Source organism: Chlorocebus sabaeus, chromosome 15, assembly GCF_047675955.1.
Source record: "Chlorocebus sabaeus isolate Y175 chromosome 15, mChlSab1.0.hap1, whole genome shotgun sequence".
NCBI classification, from domain to species: domain Eukaryota; kingdom Metazoa; phylum Chordata; class Mammalia; order Primates; family Cercopithecidae; genus Chlorocebus; species Chlorocebus sabaeus.
This window is the reverse complement of record NC_132918.1, coordinates 61,178,977-61,205,479: the sequence shown is the minus strand read 5'-3', so window position 1 is coordinate 61,205,479 and position 26,503 is coordinate 61,178,977. Positions and strand designations below refer to the sequence as shown.

At 36.5% G+C, this 26,503-nt stretch overlaps 1 protein-coding gene across 16 annotated transcripts in view; it reads left to right on the top strand.

Moving 5' to 3' along the window:
* Nucleotides 1-26,503, top strand: part of ANKRD28 (ankyrin repeat domain 28) — a 188,130-nt gene that overhangs the window by 133,501 nt on the left and 28,126 nt on the right. For all 16 annotated transcript variants that reach the window (XM_038002901.2, XM_008009212.3, XM_008009218.3 and 13 more), the window contains 8 exons: nucleotides 1,685-1,897; nucleotides 8,163-8,241; nucleotides 9,190-9,304; nucleotides 10,602-10,684; nucleotides 11,545-11,608; nucleotides 13,123-13,191; nucleotides 14,798-14,938; nucleotides 25,821-25,932. In XM_038002901.2, the coding sequence (XP_037858829.1) occupies nucleotides 1,685-1,897; nucleotides 8,163-8,241; nucleotides 9,190-9,304; nucleotides 10,602-10,684; nucleotides 11,545-11,608; nucleotides 13,123-13,191; nucleotides 14,798-14,938; nucleotides 25,821-25,932 (876 nt within the window). The remainder of the gene's footprint in view (nucleotides 1-1,684; nucleotides 1,898-8,162; nucleotides 8,242-9,189; nucleotides 9,305-10,601; nucleotides 10,685-11,544; nucleotides 11,609-13,122; nucleotides 13,192-14,797; nucleotides 14,939-25,820; nucleotides 25,933-26,503) is intronic.

The window sequence follows — 26,503 nt, the reverse complement described above, 5'->3', positions numbered from 1 at the left end:
GTTGTGGTTACTACAGGGACAAGATACCAACTGAGATCAGCCAAAGGAAGAGACACATAGGGTAGAGTGCAGGATTATTGTAAAGGCAAAGTTTCCCTTAGCCCCTCCTCACAGAGTCAGGACCCATTACTCTCCTTCCCTGGCATCAGTGTGTGGCAGTATGAATGAAGTATTTCCAACAAAGAATGCTCACTTGAGCTTCATTTTTGGTTTTTATTGGGGCTCCATTACATGGTTTGATTGGTTGTCCATGTGGTTGATTTCAGTCTCCAAATACATAATACCTGGTGACCCAAAGCTCCTACTCTAAATAGAGACTTTTTTATCAGGTATGTCGTAGATTACCTGTCCTGCCAAGGGCAAAGGACAGACCTCTCTGGGAGAGGTCAGATTCTTGACTACACAGTAATCATGTAAAGTATTCCCTTATTTATTAGAAATGGAAAAACAGCCGGGCGCGGTGGCTCACGCTTGTAATCCCAGCACTTTGGGAGGCCGAGGCGGGCGGATCACAAGGTCAGGAGATCGAGACCATGGTGAAACCCCGTCTCTACTAAAAAATAGAAAAAAAATTAGCCGGGCGCAGTGGCGGGCGCCTGTAGTCCCAGCTACTCGGGAGGCTGAGGTAGGAGAATGGCGTGAACCCGGGAGGCGGAGCTTGCAGTGAGCCGAGATTGCGCCACTGCACTCCAGCCTGGGCGACAGAGCGAGACTCCGTCTCAAAAAAAAAAAAAAAAAAAAAAAAGAAATGGAAAAACAAGGCTGGGCACGGTGGCTCACGCCTATGCCAGCACTTTGAGAGGCTAAGGTGGGTGATCATTTGAGATCAGGAGTTCAAGACCAGCCTGGCCAACATAATGACACCCGGTCTCTACTAAAATACAAAAAGTAGCTGGTTGGTAATGGTGCGTGCCTATAATCCCAGCTACTCAGTAGGCTGAGGCAGGAGAATCGCTTGAGCCTGGGAGGCAGAGGTTTCGGTGAGCTGAGATCGTGCCACTCAACTCCAATCTGGGTGACAGAGTGAGAGACCCTGTCTCAGGAAAAAAAAAAAAAGAGAAAAGCAAAACCCTTAATTACATGAATTGTTTCTCATTTTTGAGCATACTCTTTTGACTTGTGATAAAATACCTGTATATGACACTGGAAAAAATTAAGAGCCTAAGTTTGTGGCAAAAAACGAATTAAATAAATAGAACATGCGATTCATTGTTTAAAAATCTTGATCTGTACTTTATTACTAGGGTTAGCCTTTGTCACTGCAAAATGAAAAAGTTGAAAATATGCATGTTACTGAATATACCTCAGAATCTTCAGTTTGTGTTCATTTTTTATGATTATAATTAATTCTATAGTAAATCCTTTACCTAGAACACCTTTCAAAATACATTAGTTTACATTTTCCTAAAATACCTCTTTTGTATTATTCAGTTTTGTCATGAAGTAGACATTGTATATGTGAATTACATTCCCTGAATGTATAAAATCAATGTAATACCAAAATGCTTGTCAAAGGTTTATTATTTTATACCAACTTTAGAATTATAAGCCTCATCTCTGTATTTATCCTGTCTCCGTTTCTCACTTTAGTAATTTGATTGCAACCACAGGTTGCTGAAATAGCTCACAACATTGATAATTAGCAAAACTACTTTAACATTCACATTTTTTTCCTTTCTGATAGATGAATGAACCAAATGCCTATGGAAATACACCTCTTCATGTAGCCTGCTATAATGGACAAGATGTTGTAGTGAATGAACTTATAGACTGTGGTGCTATTGTAAATCAAAAGAATGAAAAAGGATTTACTCCTTTGCACTTTGCTGCTGCATCAACACATGGAGCATTGTGTTTAGAGCTTCTAGTTGGCAATGGGGCTGATGTCAATATGAAGGTAAGGAACAAAATCATAATCTATAAGTATGTCACTGTTAAAACAACATCAGTGGTGAATACCATTCAGCAATAAAAAGGAACTATTGATAAACTCAAGAACATGGATAAATCTTTAAAATATTATGCTGAGTGAAAGACTTACTCAAGAGTATATACATTCTTTCCATTTATGTAAGGTTCTAGAACCAATAAAATTCCATTTATATGGGGTTCCAGAATCTATAATTGAAAAAAATCAGAACAATTATTGCCATTGTGAGGAGGGATCAACTGGGAAAGGGGTATGAAGGGACTTTATGTGATGGTGGTAATGTTTTGTATTTTGGCAGGGGTTTATATTGTATAGATTTGTCAAAACTCATAAGGTAGTTCATTTGTATGCTTTCATAGCATATAAATTTTCTTTTAGAAGGAAAATTCTAAACAGATGTTTGACGCTATTAATGTTGTGTTTAGAGGTGACATGTGTGATGTCTATCTAATTTTAAAAAGCATCAAATAATTGGGTGGATGGAAGGACAGAAGAATCTACAATAAAAGGCATTGAGTAAAATACTAGTGGCACAATTTAGATGGTATGTATTTGGGTGTTCACTCTACAGGTCTTTTTAAATTTTATAGAGTGTTAGGGGGAAAAGAAATATCAGTGTTTTGCACATAAGGAATAGTTGCGTTTTGTTTTTTTTGTTACAATCACTTTCAAGAGTAAGCATTTGGATTTTAGAAATATGTGAAAAATCTGGACTGGCATAGTGGCTCCTCCCTGTAATCCCACCACTTTGGGAGGCTGGGGTAGGAGGATCACTTGAGCCTAGGAGTTCAGGACTAGCGTGGACAGCATAACCTGGCTCCACAAAAAAATAGAAAATGAGCCAGGCATGGTGGCTCATGCTTGTAGTCTCAGCTACTTGGGAGGTTGAAGTGGGAGGATCTCTTGAGCCTTGGAGGTCAAGTCTACAGTGAGCTGAGATCATGCTACTGCCCTCCAGCCTGGATTACAGAGTGAGACTCTGTTTCAAAAAATAAATAAAGGAATGAATGAAAATTTTGGCCGGATACAGTCTGGTTCATGCTTGTAATCCCAGTGTTTTAGGAGGCCAAGGCGAGAAGATCACTTGAGCAAGGCCAGCCTGGGCAACATAGCAAGACCTCCATCTCTACCAAAAAAAATTAAAAATTATCCCGTAGTCCTAGATACTCAGGAGGCTGAGGCTGGAGGATCTCTTGAGCCCAGAAGTTCAAAGTTACAGTGAGCTGTGATCACACCACTGTACTCTAGCCTGGGCGACAGGTGAGATCTTGCCTCAAATGAATGAAAATTCTAGAGCCACAATAAATATGCTTTCACTGTATAGTTTTATAAGAGAGCACATGCAATCGAGATTTTGAGCATTGCTATTTTATAATATATAATCATTTTACTTAGATTTTCTAGAATTCTTTAGTTGTTTCTGTGTTAATTTTATCAATTCATCCTTTGAGCACTTGCCAAACTGTATCTGGTGGTACGAAGAAAACCAGACACAAAATTGAACCATTTAGGTTTAGTAAAAACACTTCTCAGAGCATTTTAATTACATCAGATTTTCAGAGCGTTTTATATGATTTTCAGAGCATTTTAATTACATCAGATTTTCTTACCTAACTTCAGTGAAGCCTTTAATGATGCCACAGGTCAATTCTGACAGCTGTAACAGCAACAAATCCATCTATAATTAGGTCATTGCTTTAAATTGCCCTCTCTCAACCATAGGACAAAATGTATACATACTACACCCAAGGAAGAAAAGGCATGAGATGTCATAAAGTGCCCCAGTATGATTAGAGCTAAACCATCTTTTTAAAAGTTTTTAGGTCTCGGTCTAATCACCTAGTAACATTTTTTATAGTTTAGGTAATTACTAGAAAGTTTATTTATTACAGGTTTGAACTGCTTATTTTAATTTGAAGAATTCCTGCACTTTGGATAATTAGGGCCCAGAAAAATATCTAAACCCTTGTGAGGAGAAAAATTAGTTTTTTCCTCAAAGGGTCAGTAATGTTTCTTTAATGAAAGTTAGGCTATTTCAAAAATAAAAAATTTGGAATTATGTTAACATTTTCAAAAGCAAACGTCACAACCAAGTTTTCTCAGTCTCTGTGAGACCTGTTTATGATAGTGAATGTAGGTAAAATCATCTTTGTATGTTAGTATTATGGAAATTATGGAACTTTACCGGTGTTATCAGCTACTATGCGTATTTTGGTTCACATGATGCTGTCTTTAAAGGGTAGAGATTGGGCTTCCTGTTTTATGCACTGCCATTTTGGCATGAATATTTATTAGAATTTGATGATAATGAATCACTTGATTCTGTTAGTGTCTACATAGGTGACTATAGTACCTGTGATTGTTTTTAAGTCTGTATTTTCTTTTGAAATGTAGAATTGAGAATCAGTCCTATAAGAGGCCCACTTAGAGTAAAATGCTGAAACCAGTGGTCCTATTTGAAGTTACGTCCTTAATAATTTAGAAAACTCAGTGGTGAATTTCGTATATGACAAGTGAATTTTTTAACAAAGGGATTAAGATATATTTAAGTAGATTGGAAGGCAACAACAGCCTGTGATGTTGGTTTCAAAACAGATGTCACAAAAGTTGTCTTAACTTCACCTAAGGGTGTATGACATCTCATTTATATGCAATTGTCCAATTGTTTTATTGCCATAATCTGTTGAAACACGTTTCCAATGTTGATTTCTCAGGTCCCTTCCCGCTTTTACACACAATATGTTGGTAGCTGTGAGTTTTCAACCAGCAAGAATATATTTCATTCCTGACACCTGTATTTTTTATATTTGTAAAATCAGTGTTATTAAGTTATTGATTGACTGTGGGGACACTTGACACTTGCCCTTTATTATAAAAATTTGATTTGTTAACCCTCATATTCTTAACCACATTATCTCTTTTTTCCTGCTTAATCTTTTCCTCTCACTACATTCTCTATTTTGTTGTTTCTGACTTTGATCCAGTTATAGATGACTAGAAATTGGAGTGTGACTTTAAGTTTGTAATAACTCAATTTCTAAGGTTTTAAATTCATTTTCCTACAAAGTAGTAGAGGTAAAATGAATCAGGTTTATAAAGCAGCATAGGTGTGTTGTTTAGAACTGCTTGACATGAGCCCTACTGCACTGATTGTTTTATTTATATGCACATGTTTTGCCACCCACATTGTTGTTCTTTAAGAATAGATTTTGGTCAGCTAAGCAAAATGCACCAAATGCTTGTTTTGAAGTTTAAACCTAAAAACATACTGTGAAATGTTTGGCTTGTAGTTACTGTTTTTGGATGCCTGTGAGATTAATCATTAGGATTTTTGTAGATCTAATTTTTGGGTTTTGTTATTTTTCTTTCTTTCTTTTTCTTAATACTCCTAGCTTTCTGCTAAAATGATTTGAGGTGATAAAGAAAAAGAAAACTCTACGTTGTTTCTCCAATTCAGAGAGAAATAACTGTGCCTTCTCCCCTCCTAACATGTCTTATGGCAAACTTTTTAGTTGGTAATCCGAATCTTTTTCCTTTGTATACTTAGAATAGGTTTTATGAACAGAATGTAGAAAGTAAAAATGTTGATCCAGTGTCACCTATAGGCTTATAATAAAGGATTCTAACCAGGCCCAATTATGTGTGCCTTTAGTCCCAGCTACCCTCAGAAGGCTGAGGTGAGGGAATCGCTTGAGCCAGGTGTTCAAGTCTAGTCTGGGCAGTATAGCAAGCCTTGTCTCCAAAACAAAAAAATAAATAAAGGGCTCATCTCTTATTAACTATGAGACCTAGTAAAATCACTTAACCCTGGGGCCTGTATTTCCTCATCTGTAAAACAAGATTAATGGTATCAATCTCATAGGGTTGTGAGGATTAAATGACATATATGAAGTGGATTTGGTTTTGATTTTTTAGGAGGAAGGGAGGTGACCAGCCTAGAGTGCAGTGGCACCGTCATAGCTCATTGCAGCCTCAAACTCCCGAGTTCAAGCAGTCCTCCCGCTTTGGCCTCCCCAAGTGCTGGAATTATAGATATGAGCCACCATACCTGACCATATGAAGTGTCTTAAAACTGTGCCTGAAATGTGCTATATATATAAATGTTAACTATAATTTTATCTTCCAAATTTCATCATTTTGTTAATCAAATTTTTATTACAAGTTTTTATTTGTTTTGTTTTGAGTCGTGGGGGTTTCTGTTTTGTTTTCCCCTTATTTTTGTTATCCTTCTAATCAATGGAATCTATGTTTTTTCTTATGTCTGTAAAAATCGGCTATAGCTGGCCAGGCATGGTGGCTCACACCTGTAAACCCAGCACTTTGGGAAGCCAAAGCCAGAGAATCACATGAGCCCAAGAGTTCAAAACCAGCCGGGGCAACTTAGGCACCATCTCTACAAAAAATAAATTAGTCAGGTGTAATGTTACGTGCCAGTAGTCCCAGCCACTCCAGAGGCTGTTGCTAGAAGATCACTTGAACCCTAGAGTTCGAGGTTGCAGTGAACTATGATTACACAACTGCATTCTAGCCTGGCTGACAGACCAAGACCCCCATCTCTTTAAGGAAAAAGAAAAAGGCCAGGCGCGGTGGCTCACGCCTGTAATCCCAGCGCTTTGGGAGGCCGAGGCAGGTGGATTACTTGAGATCTTGAGTTCAAGACAAGCCTTCCCAACATGGTGAAACCCCATCTCTACTAAAATACAGAAATAAGCTGGGCATGGTGGCGCACACCTGTGATCCCAGCTACTCGGGAAGCTGAGGCAGGAGAATCACTTGAACCCAGGAGGCAGAGTTTGCAGTGAGCTGAGATCCCACTGCACTCCAGCCTGGGCCACAGAGCAAATCTCAAAAAAAAAAAAAAAAGAAAAGAAAAGAAAAAAAGGGCTGTAGCTAAAATATTAACAATAAAAATTAGGATATATCCTATCTGGAACATTTTGGAAAGACAGAATCCTTTTTGCCAAGATGCTTTTTTGCCCTTTTTTTTTTTTTTTTTTTTTTTCTGGTTGAATGAATAACAACTAGTACATTAAAAAATAATGATAAAAACAAATATATCCTGAGAAGCACTGATGTGCTTCTGAGTGTTTTACAAAGATTATTGTATTTACTCTGTACAGTAGACCAATGAGATGTAGATGGTATTATCCTCATTTTCAGTTGAGGAAGTGAAGGCACAAAGAAGTTAGGCAACTTGTCCAAAATCTTGCTTGTGGTAAGTAGGAGATCTGGGATTCACGCTTAGGTTATTCTGACTCCAGAACCTGTGCATGCATGCATCCTCTCTCCTCTTTTCCTTCGTTTCTCATACTGCCTCCAAAAGATTAGAACTTCTCTAAAATTGCTTGCCAGTCGGATGGCTTGTTTACTTGAAAAATTCGTATTATGGAATCAAACACTTAAGTAGGTACTTAGGATGTTCTAATTATTATTATAATGACATAAGGATTTTTAAAGAATATCTGCATTGTACTGTGTTAGCATAAACTTAGGATACTTGTGACATTTCCATTTTAGTACCTACACAGAAGGCATACTGAATGTTGCTGTGAGTTTAGGAAGCTGCTAAGTAGTTTTTCTTTTGCATTGGTAACATATATGTTTTGGTTAACTGAAATATTTTAGAAAAGAAAAGACACCACCTAATCAGAAGAAAAGATAAACTAACTCAGGGATTGTTTTTCTTCATATTTGGAACTCCTTTAGAACTTCTACATGAAATATATATGTGTGCAGCCAGTCTGAGTTATTATTTTAAGTGATTTGAGAAAATATTTAGTACATATAACTATAAACAAATATATGAAGTTTTTAAATTATAGTGGCTGAAATTATTTGTATTTATTTTTTTTAATGTATCCACACAAAATTCACAAAGTTAATTCTAATACTCACTTTTACTTGGTCAAGGAGGGATTCAGAATTTCTTAGAATGGAAATGTTGGAGCAATGTGAAATATTGAATCTGAAACTTGGGAGACACATCCTTACTGTCCCACTCCTAATTTTTATAAGCTGTAAGCATGGAATTTTTGTATATTTGTGTTTTATGATACACATGCTAAAAAGTAATTCCTAATTTTAAACAGCTGTTTTACCTCCATAGGCCTCAGTTAAACTTAATTCTTGTATAATAGTTACAAAAATAAAGATGCAAGAGGGTATTCAAAGTAAAACTAAGGATTACATATTATGGATATAGTAGAGTGAGTAATTTTTTTTTTTCCCCCAGAGTAAAGATGGGAAAACCCCACTACACATGACTGCTCTCCACGGTAGATTCTCCCGATCACAAACCATTATCCAGAGTGGTAAAAAGTATTTCTGGTTTTTTTTTTGTTTTGTTTTTTGTTTTTTGGTTTTTTTCTTAACTGTAGTAAAAACATCCACCAAATGAAATGGTATTGAGAAATTGTCATCACAGTTTGTGTATTTTTAATATATGATTTCAGAGCTCATGAAAATAAAATATTAAAGAGTATAAAATACCATGTAGCTGTATCTTTCGTACTTTTGGTTTTTTGTTTTGGTTCCCTGAATTATTTTATTTCTTCAGCAGTTAGTATTAGCTTTTTTCATTATTGCTAAATAGAAAATTACTTTCTACCATAATTTGTATTATATATTAATGTGTGTACTCTGTATATACATTATACATTTATCATTTTCCCCTGTTCAGTATCTGTGACCGTTTTCAGGATTTTAATTTCCTGAGTTTGTATTCTTTTGTGTTTAAATTAATATCAGGCAAGCTAAACTTTTAAATCAAAAGAACTTTTAGGTATATTACTTTAAATCAGTGTTTTCCAAGGCATATTCCAAGAAACTTATCTTCAAGATAGTAGGTACTATGGTTTTGCAGGGGAAAAGTTGAAATAGGTTCATGATCCAATACTTTTTGAAGCATTGCATGTAGTCTTGATGACAAAGAGTATGCACATTAAAGCTCTGAAGTATTGCTCTAAAGAAACATGTTTAATTTTGTTTTAATACAGTAGTTTCCAGACTTATTGGACCTCAGAACCCTCTTGTCAATTTAAAAATCTACTGAAATCTTATGCTTAATTCACACAATTGCTTTAAGTATAAAAGCTGTAAATCCATTGCCTGGCCCGATAAATGAGCTATGAATGAAATCTATTTAAAATTGCTATGTCTATTAGTTTGTATATGAACAGCATTTTTTATTACTTTTCATGTAGTAGATTTGATTTGATCTTTATAAGGTCCAGTGTCTGACAGTAAGTCCTGTATTGCAGGAGCTGTAATCGACTGTGAGGATAAGAATGGAAATACTCCTCTGCACATAGCTGCACGGTATGGCCATGAGCTGCTGATCAACACTCTTATTACAAGTGGTGCTGACACGGCAAAGTAAGTACTTACTGAGGTGTTGATAACTGACACAGGCAAGCATAAAGGGAAGTGAACTGCAGTTTTCTGGATATTTTAGGTGGAAATGTGGATTTTATCCTCAATATTAATTTCTTGAACTTTCTTTTGTATTGACAAAGTGGTAGGTTAAAATGTTTAAATACAATTTTATTTGGTAAGCCAGTGTATTTTTATGTATCTTACTCTAGTTCTTTCTCACTTTGAGTAATAATGCAGTTTTGATCAGAGCTGCTAATTTTTGTGATCTCTTTATTTTTAAGCTAGACGTACTTAAAAGTCCCGGAAAGCTGTATGTGCCAAATGCTTTTTTTTCATCCAAATACTATCTGTAGATAATAGTTTTCAGGCTGTGCTGTGCCAAGTTCAGGGATTCCTTGGAATCCTACAAAGGATTTCTTACCTCCACCCCCATTTTGGTCAGAACAGTTTACTTGTATTTATTTTATATATTAAAGTTCCTATTGTAATATTTTGTTTGAAAGATGAGTCCTCCTGTTAATGCTCTGCAAGAAACACCATACTTAAATTTATGTTTATCATTCTTTGTATCACATTTACATGTGTTCATTAACAAATTGTAAATCTTTTTTACTTTCTGTAATGGTGTGGTACTACACCTATCTGTTTTGTAACTTTTTCCAAAAAAATTACGTGAGCTTGTTGATTTAGCCATCTAAATACAAATTAGGGCCTTTTTCCACATCTGTAAGAGTTGCTCTAGTTCATTTTTTTATAGAATTATCAGATAAAGATTTCACAGTATATTCATTCTCCTTATTTGTAGATACAAGTTGCTTACAGTTTTTCACTATTACAGAATTAGTGCAATAAATATTCTTGAACATATTGCATTATGGAAATGTTTCAAAGGTGGGGTGACAGGGTAGTGAATTTTACTCTCTAAGCAAATGTCTAGATACATTTTTGGTTGTCACAATTTGGGGAGGAAGGTGTTAGTGTTAATGACATCCATTGGGTAGAGCCCAGGGATGCTGCTGAACAGCCTATAAGCCCGCATGCACAGAATGACTTCTCACGTTTCCGCAGCAAAGTCCATAATGACAGTAGTGCTGAAGGTGGAAAACCCAACTTTTGGAGAGAAATAGCTGGGTAATAAGTTATGCCTACCGTCAACCTTTAGCCAAATTGCTCTCCAAAGTGTTAGACATTTTGACTCTTAGTTATCTTTCACTTAAGTGGTCTTTTTGTAATGTATTTAACTGATTGTATTTTTCTTGTATTAAAATGAGATACTGTCCTGTTCTATTAACTTTAGGCGTGGCATACATGGAATGTTCCCCCTCCATTTGGCAGCCTTAAGCGGCTTTTCAGATTGCTGCAGAAAACTTCTTTCTTCAGGTAAGGGCAACCTTTGCAGACTTTTGTATGTCTCCTCAAACCCCTCAAAATTTTAAGACGGTCTCTTTATCCTTCTTTTTAAAAATTACATGCAGATGGGTCCAGTATGGATAATTTAATAACCCCTTTTAGAAGATGTTGGGTTCAGGCCTGGCATGGTGGCTCATGCCTGTAATCCCAGCACTTTGGGAGGCCGAGGCAGGTAGATCACTTGAGGTCAGGAGTTCAAGACCAGCCTGGCCAACATGGTGAAAGCCCATCTCTACTAAAAAAAAAAAATACGAAAATTAGCTGGGCATGGTGGTGAGCACCTGTAATCCCAAATACTTGGGAGGCTGAGGCAGGAGAATCGCTTAAACCCAGGAGGCAGAGGTTGCAGTAAGCCGAGATTGCGCCACTGCACGCCAGCCTAGGAGACAGAGTGAGACTCTGTCTCAAAAAAAATACAAAAAAAACCTCTTCATCCCCTGTTAAAGAAAGACCATTAGCAGTTAATCTCCATTTCTTTTTTCCCTCAGCCCTAGGCAACCACTAATCTACTTTTCATCTCTATAAAATTTGCCTGTTCTGAACAGTTCCTATAAATTGACTCACCCAACATGTGATCTGTGACTGGCTTGTTTCACTTAATATAATGTTCTCAAGGGTTATTCATGTATCAGTATCAGTACTTTATTTCTTTTTATTGCTAAATAATACTCCATTGTATCCTATTGCTTTTAAACAGGCACCCTAGCACTTCAGAACCCATAGTTTTGTTTGGGATTGGAGGGGAGGATGTGATTCTTGACATTTCATGACATAATTCTTTAGTGTAAAATAATATGTCTGTTATAAATAAGATGTATTCATTCTTATAGGATTTGATATAGATACCCCAGATGATTTTGGCAGGACTTGTCTACATGCAGCTGCAGCTGGAGGGTATGTTAATAGTATTTTTATTTCTTTAAGAAAAAGATAGCTGGTCTTGGCAGGTTTTCTCTTATCTTTGGTTCCTCTTGTATTAATTCTGGGCTACCAGAAAATAGAAAACAAAACAGGAGTTGTTTGTGAAAAAAGATCCAGGGTGGCAGAATACTTTTTTTCATCTTATTCCAGCCAAGTTGTGAGTGAGAGAGAGAGAGAGAGAGAGAATAAACCTACAAAAGGAAATACTGCTTTCTATAAAAGAACATAATTCCTGGATAAGTGAAAAAATCTAATAAAATTGTTTCTTTAAAAAGTATATTCTCAAATGAGAACATCAAAATACTGGGAATATTCTGAATAAACAAGTACTCTTTAAGTAGATTTGTTTTAAATTCTGTTTTTTGTTTTGTTTTTTTTTTTTTCCGGAAAACAATGTTCATTTTGTGCTGTGTCTTACCTCTACTAGGAAGAGGAAAGTTTGAGATTGGAAGATTTTGGACTAAGTTTTTAAATAGTACCACCAGGGAAAATTAGGCAGTTGGTTCAAATGAGCAACAAACTTCAGCTAAAACTCATGGTCTCTGGAACATGCTTCTTATCTAATGCTTCTGATAATTTAGATCTGTGATAAGCCATTTAATTCATGATTTTTCAAAAGAACATTTTGCAAAAACTTTATTTTCAGTGATAATTCCTTAAAATTTTTCAGTGATTTCAGAGGACAAGTACGTTGAACTGAGAGTACACCAGCGCAGTCTAAGTTGTAGAGATGGATTGTGAGCATGTGACTGGTTTCCTTGTTCTTCCAAGGTCACCAGAGAACCTTCCAGTTAAAACCTATCTTCCTTGTAACTTGCCTGGAGAGAGAGGGACAACAGACTTGAGTGTCTGATTGCTTGGCAGTTACAGTTTCACTGTAACATAGTAATTTGATGTTGAGGTTTATACAATTAAATTATAGAAATACTTAAGTTATATCTTTTCCTCCAATATTAACTAAAGATACGTACAGGTAAGCAGTCATAGTATAAGAAAAGATAAGGGAAAGCCGACGGGACTCATACAGTGGCTCACAGCTGTAAGCTTAACTACTGAGGAGGCTGAGGCTTGGAGGATCGCTTATGTCCAGGAGTTGAAGGCTGCTGTTAGCTATGATTGCACGTCTGGACTCTAGCCTGAACTATAGAGTGAGGCTCTGTCTCAAGGGAAAAAAAAAAAAAAAAGCCTACAAGCATATTGTTTCCTAAAGCCTCCTCAGAGTCTCTTTTGCAAATGTGATCTTCCTTTTAAACAGTGACAACATGAATCATGTGTTATTTCCCCAGTGTGCCAGTATATAAGTATATAGCTTTCTAAATTCTAGATAAGATGAATTTTAATGTTTTATTCTTCATAGAATGTAAATCATGTCATTTTTGTCACATTTATCTTCATATAAAAACATACTTTCATGCTTCTTTAAACCTAACAATTTCATTATAAAATCACTGTCAATTAAGTTTTCTAACTGTGTTTTCTCTCAATAGGAATTTGGAGTGCCTAAACCTTCTGCTGAATACTGGTGCAGACTTTAATAAAAAGGACAAATTTGGGAGGTAGGGTATGATATAGTTTCTTTATGGAGCCTATTTTTACTTAATAACTTGATTGACCTTCTGACTGGCTTCTGAAAATTAACTGAACAATTTAGCATCTTGTACATTGTGATCATGATTCATTGAGAGTCCCAGCTAAAGTCAATAACTTCCAAATACTCGTTTTCACCCACAGTTTTCTTCTTGAGTCCCTACCACAGCCCTAGCCTACCAACCACAGCCTTGGCCTTATAAATGCCTCTATACTTGATATCACTCCTCTCCGTCCAATAATTATGGCTATGGAAATGTAAAGCCCCATAGAACTTGTTTTTTCAGGAAACTCACAATACCTAGAAAATGATACAGTTCTCCTTTCTTCAAGTCGTTTCTTTGTGAGGGATTCTACTGCCCATATCTTGTTCCAGAGCAGTAGTAAGAGGGAGGAAATAGGTTATAAATATATATGTGTAATTTTTCTTTCTCCTTTTCTATATAAATCTCACACACACGTATATCCACACATCCCACTAAGTATTTCACAACAGGAAGGCAGCTGTGAAATGACAGTCTTTGTAGTCATTCAGCAGGCCTCATTGTTAAGAATTTGTGGTAGCAGTATTTCAAACTACTGTTAAGTTACTTAGAGTAGGAATTGACACAGAGTTCGTTAGAACCGTACAGGAAAGAATTGAAGGCAGTTGGAATTGGTTTGAAAGAGATGACAGTATAAGCAAAACTATGTGGGTCAACAGTTTGAGAATTATACATAGCAAGGTGTATGAGAGGGAAGGATGTATGTCAGAAGAAAATGTGTGAATGTATGTCAATGCATGTGATAGAACCAGTGCAGAAGAGAAGTAAAAAGAACTATGCATGGTAGGAAATCAGAAATGAATAGAAGAAAATAAAAACTATTTGACACCATAATTACTTTGAAGAACAGACTGCTCTCATAAGCCTCCTAATGGAAAGAACTAATGACCCACAAAAATAAAAAAATCACTTTGTTTGGCTTTGGAATGCAATATTTTTATAGCTAATTTGCTTTTATAATTATACTTTAATCCAGTTTATATTAATGCTTAGTACTTCAGGCATTCTATACTACAAATAACAGAGAGGGCTTCTGAAAAATATTTTGAGTTTAGAGGGTTGAAAGTAATTCAGGGTTAATTGTGTTTTTTGGGATGTTTCTTCTATTTTTTCTCTTACCTTTTGTTCCTCTTCTAGACATGAATAGAAATTGCTACCTCCGTACCGTGGAGGGGAAATTTTTATTAATGTAGGGGAAACTTTCTTAAAATGAAAGTTTTCACATTTCTGAGCAGAATACGAAGGTTATTTGAAAGTCACTCACAAGGACTGGGGGTGGGATTGCTGCTACTGCCTGGAGGCAATGAAATAACTGCATTTTCATCTTATTTCATATACTTAAGGGTTCTCTGCCACCTTGCTTTCTTCTTCTAGCTTTATGTCCAGCCCTCCACAAGACTTAGTATATGGCAGTCTAAGTCTCACTGTAAATACAGTATTTGTAACTGGAAGGAGTAAGAGTCAGCTATGCTTTTGTTTACTAGTTATGTCTCTTGCTTTTATCTTCCTTGTATTAACTTGGGCACAAAAGATCTCCACTGCACTACGCTGCTGCCAACTGCAATTACCAGTGCCTGTTTGCTCTTGTGGGATCAGGAGCAAGTGTGAATGACCTTGATGAAAGAGGCTGCACACCCCTGCACTATGCAGCTACATCAGACACAGATGGCAAGTAAGTACCATATGAGTGAGAGTGGAGGATCAGTTATTTCAATCAACTGGCATCTTCCGCAGGGATGTTTTTGTTGCAAATTTGTATTTCCTCTTTGTATTTTTTGTTGATTATCTTTGCCCTAAGTCTATTTTGGGAAATAAATTGATTTCATAGTTATTGCTAAATCATAGTTATTACTACCTATTCTCAGCACCGGCCTTACTAGCTGATCTGGTGGAAGAAAGATAAAGGTCCCTTTTTGTCCTGCCTGCCAAAAGAGCATCTTAATATCACTTTTATGTTTTCTTCCACCTGACTTCTCAGAGGCTACAGACATGACTATATCATGGGGAAAGGGAGAGAGGAGGTATATGAGTAATGTCATCAGAAGATTGGGTAGACATTGGAATACAGGTATCCTTCAGAGGTAGACAGTTCAGGTTTGCAAGGAACCCTTGTAAATTGGTGTCCAGAAGGTAGTAATTGAACTGGCAGAATCTGGCATGTAGTAGGTACTACATGTTGCTTAAATAAGTAAATTAGATGACAGAATAAGTAAATGTTGGCCAAGAATGAATAAGTGAAAACAAGAATAAAAGATGCATAAACTGTTCCATAAGTATAATATTCACCTGAAGTTACCAGACCTATTTGTAATATCTTGATACATTTTTTTTTTTTTCGTGGAAGAGAATAAACTCGTTGAAAACAGAAAAGATTTTCAGTGTCTGGTAATTCCCCATGGTGTGGGTCAGTGAAAAGTAAAAATAAGTAATGGTTTCTGGGGAAAGATGTTATAAAATGTAGTTCATATAACATAGAATTATTCAGTTTTTAACATTTACTTTTTACCCTCAAAATAAGAAGCATAATTCGATTCTTCACAAATGTTAATTTAGTATAAACTCTTTAATTTCAAAACAATTTTTATAAGTAACTTTTTTTGTGTTGGATTGTGGCTTAAATTCTAGGGATTTTTTTGTTTTTGTGGGGTTTTTTGTTGTTTTTTGCTTGGTTTGTTTTTTGTTTGTTTGTTTGTTGAGATGGAATCTCGCTTTGTCACCCGGGCTGGAATGCAGTGGTGCAATCACAGCTCAGTGCAACTTCCACCTTCCAGGTTCAAGCAATTCTCCTGCCTCAGCCTCCCAACTAGCTGGGACTACAGGTGCCCACCACCATGCCTGGCTAATTTTTGTATTTTTAGTAGAGACGGATTCACCATGTTGGCCAGGCTGGTGTCAGACTTCTGACCTCAAGTGATCCACCCACCTTGGCCTTCCAAAAAGCTGGGATTACAGGAGTGAGCCACTGTGCCCAGCCTAAAATTCTAATCTTAAAGGCAATGGTAATGTGTACTTTATTTGCAAGAATATAAAGTGTGTTTTTAGATAGCAACTATTTAAATAAAATCTATGATAAAGACTATAAATCAGAAAATTCGTTGGTAAACTTGGATAAGTAGATTATCCCTAATTTATCAGTTTATAATTTCATGGTTTGATGTATAGATTTGCTTAAATTAAGTTATACCTTTTATCACCATCTGTAGTCCTTTACCACTACTTTCACAGACTGGATATTGGGTGCAGCTCATTATGATCAAGATTCCACTGAGAGATTGTGTCCCACATTCCTTCCCCCCAAGAAAGATTACGCTTTGACCCTTCTGCCCTTAGACAAATGCACTAAACCTGGATACACACACACACAAAACCACAAAGGAATAACACATAATTCAACCCATAGTGTTGGAGATTTGTGGTTTCATTGTAAGCCAATCTACTTTTCCTATAGAAGGGTACTAGTACTAAAATCACTAGTTTTCTCACCGAATATAAACTGTTTTGAGCAAGTAGGCAGTGACTTTTATTATTTAAATATTTAATCCTCAGTATGTACACTAAACAGCCTGATACACTGGAAAGAACATGAGCCTTGGGATCAGAAAGACCCAATTTAAATCTTGGAGTCTCCATACTGTGTACCCATTTGAGCATGAGCAAGTAATTGCTAAGCCAAAATATTCTTTATTCGTAAAAGGAAAATGAAACCTCCCTGTTAGAGTTGCTGGGAAAACTAAAAGAGACTGCATAATCTAACACTGTTAATGGGAGCCTCTGTTTCCTATCTTTATTAACTATCAAAATCCCAGAGAGCCTGTCGAATGTCGTCATTTATTGATTCAATGATTTGTTCTGTGGGAGCCTTGTAGAAAATATAAGCCACAGTAATTTTTCTGGGATACCAGAGACATCCTTTTAGTAAGTGATTGTTTTGGAGGCTTAAACAGTGGCATTAAAGGATTTATTTTTTCTTAAATTGTAAGAAATATTTTTCTTAAATTGGGTACAATTTTACCTAGTTGTAATTGTATTCCCAGGAATAGCTTGAGTAATAAGAGAATCAGCCATAATTCATTCATTTTGCCAAAGCAAGAATGAAATATTTTCTAAAAGAAGAGACAGATTCCTCAGAGCTTCTAATTGCTATTGTTCAGTAATGTACGTTTGCTTATTTGTTTTTTTAAATGCTTGTTTTTTTGGTTTTTTTTTTTTTTTTTTGGCTAATCCCCTATCAGCATCACAGTTTCTAATTTAAAGCTCCCCAGGAAAAGTTGTTGTTTATACTTTGGAATTTTTAACAATCTGACATTGGTTTTCTGCTGTTTAAGACCAACATACAGTAATTACAATTCTGGTCTGCCTTATATCCCTTCATCCTCACTTTGAGTAAATAATTGGAAAAATACATGAAATCTTCCCTGACTCATTCTAGTCATTCTGCTAGTCACCCCCATTGTCCTGATGCCTGTGTTCTTGGTAGACAGTCATTCAGCAAGTCCTCTGAAGTGTATTTATTTTACATCATGTAAGAATCCAGCAAACAAATACATGGCTACTATCACAATAAACATATTAAATATGTGAAATATTAATATATTTGCCTGTTGCAAAGACATATAGGGTTGTGTTTGAGCAGGATGTCATGTGGGTCTTCTCCACACCTGTGTGTAGTAGGTATATAAGAGAAGGGAAGCTGGAGGGCTGTTTTTCCTGATTATAAGGAAGAAATTCCCCTCATACCAGCTCTCCTGAGATAACCACCATCAATAGTTGTATTGCTGTATGTGTATGTAGATCATTTTTTGTTCCTCACAGCCTTAATCAAAGTTGAAGCCCTGGTATATGTTATAAAGTCTTTTGTATATCATATATAATTTTTAAAAATATTTTATGGTTTATCTCTAGCCTGCACCTCGTAACTCTTCCATCCTCTATCCATTACCCAGTTCCAAAACCTCTTCCACATTTTAGATATTTGTTTCAGCAACATCGTAACTTCGCAGTAACAATTCTCGTAGTCTGTTTGGACTGCTATAGCAAAATGCCAAAAACTGGGTGGCTTGTAAACAACAGAAATTTTATTTCTCACAGTTATGGAAGCTGAGAAGTCAAGAATATCAAGGCACTGGCAGATTCAGTGTCTGGAGAAGACCCACTTCCCCTTTGAGGGCATATTCTTGCCATATCCTCACATGGTAGGAGTGAAAGCTCTTTTGGGCCTTATTTGTAAGGACACTAATCCCATTCATGAGGGAGGGCTCTGCCCTCTTGACCTAATCACCCCCTAAAGGCCCCACCTCCTAATAACATCACCTTGAGGTTGGAATTTCACCATGTGAGTGGGTGTGGGGAGACACAAACATTTAGACCACAGTAACACTCTTAGGAAATGGGGCTACATTTTGACTTCTAATGGCAATTAATTTTTGTCTGTTTTCAAACTTCATAAAAATGGGATCATGCATTTTTTTGTGTGTAGAGGTTTTGTAATGCTGAGATAGGAAATGGGGCTACATTTTGACTTCTAATGGCAATTAATTTTTGTCTGTTTTCAAACTTCATAAAAATGGGATCATGCATTTTTTTGTGTGTAGAGGTTTTGTAATGCTGAGATTTATTCGTATGTTTCTGATATTTTTTATTACCAAAATCAATCTTTAAATTTTTTTTGTGTTGATATATAGAGGATATATTTGCCTTTTGTATGTGACTTACATTCAACAACATTGTTAAACTTATTTTGTGTATGTATGTAAGAGCAATGTTTGATACTAGCTCCGCCTTTTACTATGGTACCTTTGCAAATTACTTAACCTCTCTGTGCCTATTTCATCTGTGAAATGGAGATAATAGTCTAAACTCAGTCACGACTATGTAGAGTTTAAAGTGGTTTAGTATACATTAATTGCCTGGAGCAGTTCTGACACATCCTAATCTTCCTATAAAGGTTAGTTGTATTTTTTAAAACTGATTTTTTGGGCCGGGGTGGGGTTGTGGGTGGTGGTAAGAACTATTGTATGCCATGGGAAGAGTAGAGAGGAGGGAGGACCTCTGGGAGTGACAATACCACATCTGTTTTCCTGGCTGAGTGGTCCTTACCCAGGGCTCTGACCAGCCATGGGACACATGAACTTGAATCAGTCTGAACTTGCATCAGAACTCAAAGTGGTAGAGTTCATTAGTGGTAGGGTAAGAGCAGGATAAATTTAAATAATTTGAAATGCATTCTGATTTTAACCTATGTGGTTAGTGGGGATGAAGATACTTAATTTGCCTAACAATGAGGAAAAATTGTAACAGAATATTGTTTAGCCTTAAGTATTTTTTCAGATTTTGTGTATATATTTTATTTCAGAGGACAGATTATAGAGAATCTTCATTTCTTAATTGTCTGGGTTTTATAAAATGAGCATGTGTTAATGTATAAGCAGAAAAAAGAGTAGACAGACTTTTCTGCCCCCATCCTCTAATGAAGTCCACATTTTCAAGATCAAGTAATTTTGTGATTCAGTATTTTATAAGCACCTAGTTAACTTATAACTGTAACTGATTAACCGCTGTTCCAAAACTTTGTGGGAACATAGAACAATGGATAAAGAGAAGACCTGAGGTGGTTTAGTCCTTGGTTTGCCATATTCTAGCCAAAAGGATTTGGGAAAAGTCATTTAACTTAGTGTCAGTAATCTTTTTCATTTGTTAGAGATAATGCTTACCCAGAGTAATTGTGAAAATTTATATTGTTTAGCAAAATCTGAAAGGTATGCCAATAGAAGAAATTATATTAGAATAAGTCTTGTATTCAGGTCTTAGTAAGGGAGAACTATTTCGGTTTTATCACCAACATCTAGAGAACTTGATTAATTTTTTTTTTTTTTAATGCCCTTGGGTAAAATGTTTTTGCCTGTAAAGTATTCCTACAGACTTGCAGGCTTTTTCTACATCCCAGTGAGCACTGTCCTCTGAATTGGGCACCAACGAAGGCTATGTACAAACAGAGTTCACACACTGAAACGCTTCCTTTTCCTGACATGTCCTCAGAGCTAGTTTGTGAAACAAAACAAAACAAAACACCAGTCTTGTTACTTTAGAGCCAGACTTGGGTTTGGTTTTGTTTTGTTTTTATCATAGTGATACCCACTTTAACCTTTTTTTTTTGAGACAGAGTTTCGATCTTGTTGCCCAGGCTGGAGTGCAATGGTGCAGACTTGGCTCACTGCAACCTCCGCCTCCTGGGTTCAAGTGATTCTCCTGCCTCAGCCTCCTGAGCAACTGGGATCACAGGCATGCGCCACCACGCCTGGCTAATTTTGTATTTTTAGTAGAGATGGGTTTCTCCCTGTTGGTCAGGCTGGTCTTGAACTCCTGACCTCAGGTGATCTGCCTGTCTCCGCCTCCCAAAGTGCTGGGATTACAGGCATGAGCCACTGCACCCAGCTTAATCTTATTTTTTTATTATGCTTGACTCCAAAGAATTTTAGCTGTACATAAATATCAAAATTGCACTTAATGATAAATATTTGCTGCCACTGAAGATATTACAATAAAGATTCTGAAAGTAATTCCTAAGAGATCTAAACCTTTTTAAGAAATTCAGCATTTAAGGAAATAAGTGTTAGCCTTGAAATAATGGCTCTCATATATTTGTGAGCTAGAGTTACTGAAAGATTAGTTACATTGCTTTGGAATTTCTTTTCATTTGTTTTTATGTGACTTCAGTGTGATTTTGGAAACTTTTAACAAGGAGTATTTGTTTAAAGAGTTTTTTTCCCCAGGTAGTTTAATATTTGGGTAGACATATTTGAATACCAAACAAATTATCACTGAATAATTATAGACTTGGAATTTGAACATGAATAGACTTTAGATTATTTAGCTGGCTTCTCCATGTATCAAATGAATAAACAGAGGCTATTTCACCTTTATGGCCCAAGATCACTGGTACCAAACTAAGGGAGAATTTTTTCATTTCTCTTTCAGTGCCTTTTTTTTTTCTTGCCGTAATAAAATTTATTAAAGTTATAAATTATGGCCTATATATTGTTGTGTTTCTTTGTGTGTGGGTGGGGGGTCAGAGGTGGGTTTGTTTTTTGTTTGTTTGTTTTTGAGATGTAGTCTCGCTCTGTCACCAGGCTGGAGTGCAGTGGTGTGATCTCAACTCACTGCAACCTCCACCTCACAAGTTCAAGCAGTTCTCCTGCCTCAACCTCCCGAGTAGCCGGGACTACAGGCATGCACCACGATGCCCAGCTAATTTTTGTATTTTTAGTAGAGACAGCGTTTCACCATGTTGGCCAGGATGGTCTCGATCTCTTGACCTCGTGACCTGCCCGCCTCAGCCTATCAAAACTGCTGGGATTACAGGCATGAGCCCCTGAGCCCGGCCCTATATAATGTTTTTTAATTAATTTTTTTGTGTGCCATTATACTTTCATGTGCTCAACGTGCAGGTTTGTTACATAGGTATACATGTGCCGTGGTGGTTTGCTGTACCCATCAACTCATCATTTGCATTAGGTATTTCTCCTAATGCTATCCCTCCCCCAGCCCCTGACAGGCCCGCGTGTGTGATGTTCCCCTCCGTGTGTCCATGTGTTCTCATTGTTCAACTCCCATGTATGATGAGAACATGCAGTGTTTGGTTTTCTGATCTTGTGATAGTTTGCTGAAAGTAATGGTTTCCAGTTTCATCCATGTCCCTGCAAAGGACATGCACTCATCCTTTTTTATGGCTGCATAGTATTCCATGGTGTATATGTGCCACATTTTCTTAATCCAGTCTGTCATTGATGGACATTTGGGTTGGTTCCAAGTCTTTGCTATTGCAAATAGTGCCGCAGTAACCATATGTGTGCATGTGTCTTTATAGTAGCATGATACTTTATAATCCTTTGGGCATATACCCAAAAATGGGATTGCTGGGTCAAATTGGTATTTCTAGTTCTAGATCCTTGAGGAATTGCCACACTGTCTTCCGTAATGGTTGAACTAATTTACACTCCCACCGACAGTGTAAAAGAGTTCCTATTTCTCCACATCCTCACCAGGATCTGTTGTTTCCTGACTTTTTAATGATTGCCGTTCTAACTGGTGTGAGATGGTATCTCTTTGTGGTTTTGATTTGCATTTATCTGATGACCAGTGATGATAACCATTTTTTCTTATGTCTCTTGACTGCATAAATGTCATCTTTTGAGAAGTGTCTGTTCATATCCTTTGCCCACTTTTTGATGGGGTTATTTTTTTCTTGTGAATTTAAGTTCTTTGTAGATCTGGATATTAACCCGTTGTCACATGGGTAGATGGCAAACATTTTCTCCCATTCTGTAGATTGCCTGTTCACTCTGATGATAGTTTCTTTTGCTGTGCAGAAGCTCTTTAGTTTAATTAGATCCCATTTGTCTATTTTGGCTTTTGTTGCCATTGCTTTTGGTGTTTTAGTCATGAAGTCTTTGCCCATGCCTATGTCCTGAATGGTGTTCCCTAGGTTTTCTAATAGGGTTTTTATGGTGTTAGGTCTTACATTTAAGTCTTTAATCCATCTTGAGTTATTTTTTATATACAGTGTAAGGAAGGGATCCAGTTTCAGCTTTCTACTTATGGCTAGCTAGTTTTCCCAGCACCATTTATTAACTAAGGAATCTTTTCCCCATTGCTAGTTTTTGTCAGGTTTGTCAAAGATCAGATGCTTGTAGTGGTGTTATTTCTGAGGTCTCTGTTCTGTTCCATTGGTCTATATATCTGTTTTGATACCAGTACCATGCTGTTTTGGTTACTGTAGCCTTGTAGTATAGTTTGAAGTCAGGTAGTGTGATGCCTCCAGCTTTGTTCTTTTGGCTTAGGATTGTCTTGGCAATGCAGGCCCTTTTTTGGTTCCATATGAATTTTAAAGTAGTTTTTTCCAGTTCTGTGAAGAAAATCAGTGGTAGCTTGATGGGGATAGCATTGAATCTATAAATTACCTTGGGCAGTATGACCATTTTCACAATATTGGTTCTTCCTCTCCATGATCTTGGAATGTTCTTCCATTTGTGTCCTCTTTTATTTCATTGAGCAGTGATTTGTAGTTCTGCCTGAAGAGGTCCTTCACTTCCCTTGTTAGTTGGATTCCTAGGTATTTTATTCACTTTGTAGTAATAGTGAATGGGAGTTCACTCATGATTTGGCTCTCTGCCTATTATTTGTGTATAGGAATGCTTGTGATTTTTGCACATTGATTTTGTATCCTAAGACTTTGCTGAAGTTGCTTATCAGCTTAAGGAGATTTTGGGCTGAGACAATGGGATTTTCTAAATATACATCATGACATCTGCAAAAAGAGACAATTTGACTTCCTCTTTTCCTAATTGAATATCCTTTCTTTCTTTCTCTTGCCTGATTGCCCTGACCAGAACTTCCAACACTATGTTGAATAGGAGTGGTGAGAGAGGGCATCCGGGAATGCTTCCAGTTTTTGCCCATTCAGTATGATATTGGCTGTGAGTTTGTCACGAATAGTTCTTACTATTTTGAGATACTTTCCATCGGTACCTAGTTTATTGATAGTTTCTAGCATGAAGGGCTGTTGAATTTTGTCGAAGGCATTTTCTGCATCTATTGAGATAATCAGATAGGCCACTAGCAAGACTAATGAAGAAGAAAAGAGAGAAGATTCAAATAGATACATAAAGGGGATATCACCACCGATCTCACAGAAATACGAACCACCAATAGACACATAAAGGGGATATCACCACCAATCTCACAGAAATACAAACCACCATCACAGAATATATAAACACCTCTACGCAAATAAACTAGAAAATCTAGAAGAAATGGATAAATTCCTGGACACATACACCCTCCCAAGACTAAACCAGGAAGAAGATGAATCTCTGCATAGACCAATAACAGGCTCTGAAATTGAGGCAATAATTAATAGCCTACCAACCAAAAAAAAAGTCCAGGACCAGATGGATTCACAGCCGAATTCTACCAGAGCTACAAAGAGGAGCTGGAGCATTCCTTCTGAAACTATTCCCTACAATAGAAAAAGAGGGAATCCTCCCCAACTCATTTTATAAGGCCAGCATCATCCTGATACCAAAGCCTGGCAGAGATACAACAAAAAAAGAGAATTTTAGGCCAATATCCCTGATGAACATCGATGCGAAAATCCTCAATAAAATACTGGCAAAGTGAATCCAGCAGCATATCAAAAAGCTTATCCACCACGATCAAGTCAGCTTCATACCTGGGATGCAAAGCTGGTTCAGCATACACAAATCAATAAACGTAATCCATCACATAAACAGAACGAATGACCAAAATAACACATGATTAAATTTATTTTTATTTCAATAGTTATTGGGGAACAGGTGGTTTTTGGTTACATAGATAAGTTCTTTATTGATGATTTCTGAGATTTTGGTGCACCGGTCACCTGAGTAATGTACGTTGTATCCAATGTGTAGTCTTTTATCCCTCACATGGAGTAAAATATGAGGGATAAAAGACTACATATTGGGTACAATTTGGGGACTCTTCCCCCTGAGTCCCCAAAGTCCATTCTGTCATTTTTGTGCCTTTGCGTCTCCTCATAGCTCCCACTTATGGGTGAGAACATATGATATTCATTTTCCATCCCTGAATTACTTCACTTAGAATAATGATCTCCAACTCCAGATTGCTGCGAATGCTATTACTTTGTTCCTTTCTATGTCTGAATAGTATTCCATGGTGTATATATACCACATTTTCTTTTCGCACTCATTGGTTGATAGATAGCCTAAATTGACTGGTTTCATATTTTTGCAGTTGCGAATTGTATGCTATAAACATACATGTGCAAGTGCCTTTTTCAAATAATGACTTCTTTTCTTCTGGGTAGATACCCAGTAATGGGATTGCTGGATCAAATGGTAGTGTTACTTTTCGTTCCTTAAGGAATCTCTGGACAGTTTTCCACAGTGGTTTTACATACAGTGTGTTTTAAAATTATTTTCTTCTTATTTTAATATCACAGAAATGAAATGAAGTATCTCTTATGGATACCTTCTTACCATTTTACTCTGTTTATATACCTCTTCTTAGTCCTCTAATTCAGGTTCACTGAGTTCTGACCTTGGTTTCTTGGGGTTTTGTTTTGTTTAACATCGTTTCTTGAGCTTCACAATGAAAAATTTACTCATTCTGTGTTCTAGATAGATAAATAGTAATATTGCCAATATTATGTACTCACCACCACCAAAAGTTTAATCCTATCCAACGTTGTTTAGTAGAATAGGTGGTGGTATAGATACAGACTGTGTAAAAAAGAGCCTTCTTGTATTAAAAAAGCTGTCTGACAGACTTTTGAGGTATCCACTTTGAATCAAGAAGATTCTCATGAATGTTTCATTTGCATTTTTATGATACTTTAGTCAATGTTATTTAAATGACAGATTTTTATAGTGTAATACATTTACGATTTTTATATACTCAAGTATAAGAAAAATTGTCAGTTTTTAATTTCAGACTCTTTTTTATCATTGGTTAATATGCAGGATTTAGAATTTTCAGTATGTTATTGTTATATATAGGTGCCTGGAATACTTACTAAGAAACGATGCAAATCCAGGGATCCGTGATAAGCAAGGATACAATGCAGTTCATTATTCAGCTGCTTATGGTCACCGTCTGTGTCTTCAGCTGGTAAGATTCCTGAATGCTTGTGAAAGACCTAATGTGAGTTTATAGTCTAATAATGTAACAAAAATGAGAATAAATGGATCAAGAAACAAATTCCATTTTGTTTTCTAACATTTTCAGAATTTATATACATCTTAAGTTCATACTTGTTTTAGTAAGATATATCTCATTCTCTTTTCTTTTTAAAAAAGGAGAAAATTAGATCTCTGAAGAGGGCCACCGATTACCCCATGTTCATGTCTACAGTATTCTCCTGCCCCTTTAAATAAATATTTCTCATAAGTTTCTAAAAGACTGTAACTGTGTCTTACATGAGAAATAAAAGTCCCTGTGAAAGGAATATATCCCCCATATATTTAGGGAATTCCAAAAGGTGCATTTATTTCACAACCCCTCCTAATAAGGGAGACTCCACTTCTACAAAGAAAGTTTTTATTTCTACTGTGGTCTGATTCTGGAATATAATACCACCATTCACCCAGATTTACCAAACCAGAAGGAAAGTCAAAGAAAAGATACTCATGTGTGTAACAGATACTTTAGGTTAAAGATTCTCTTATTTAGACTTACCTTA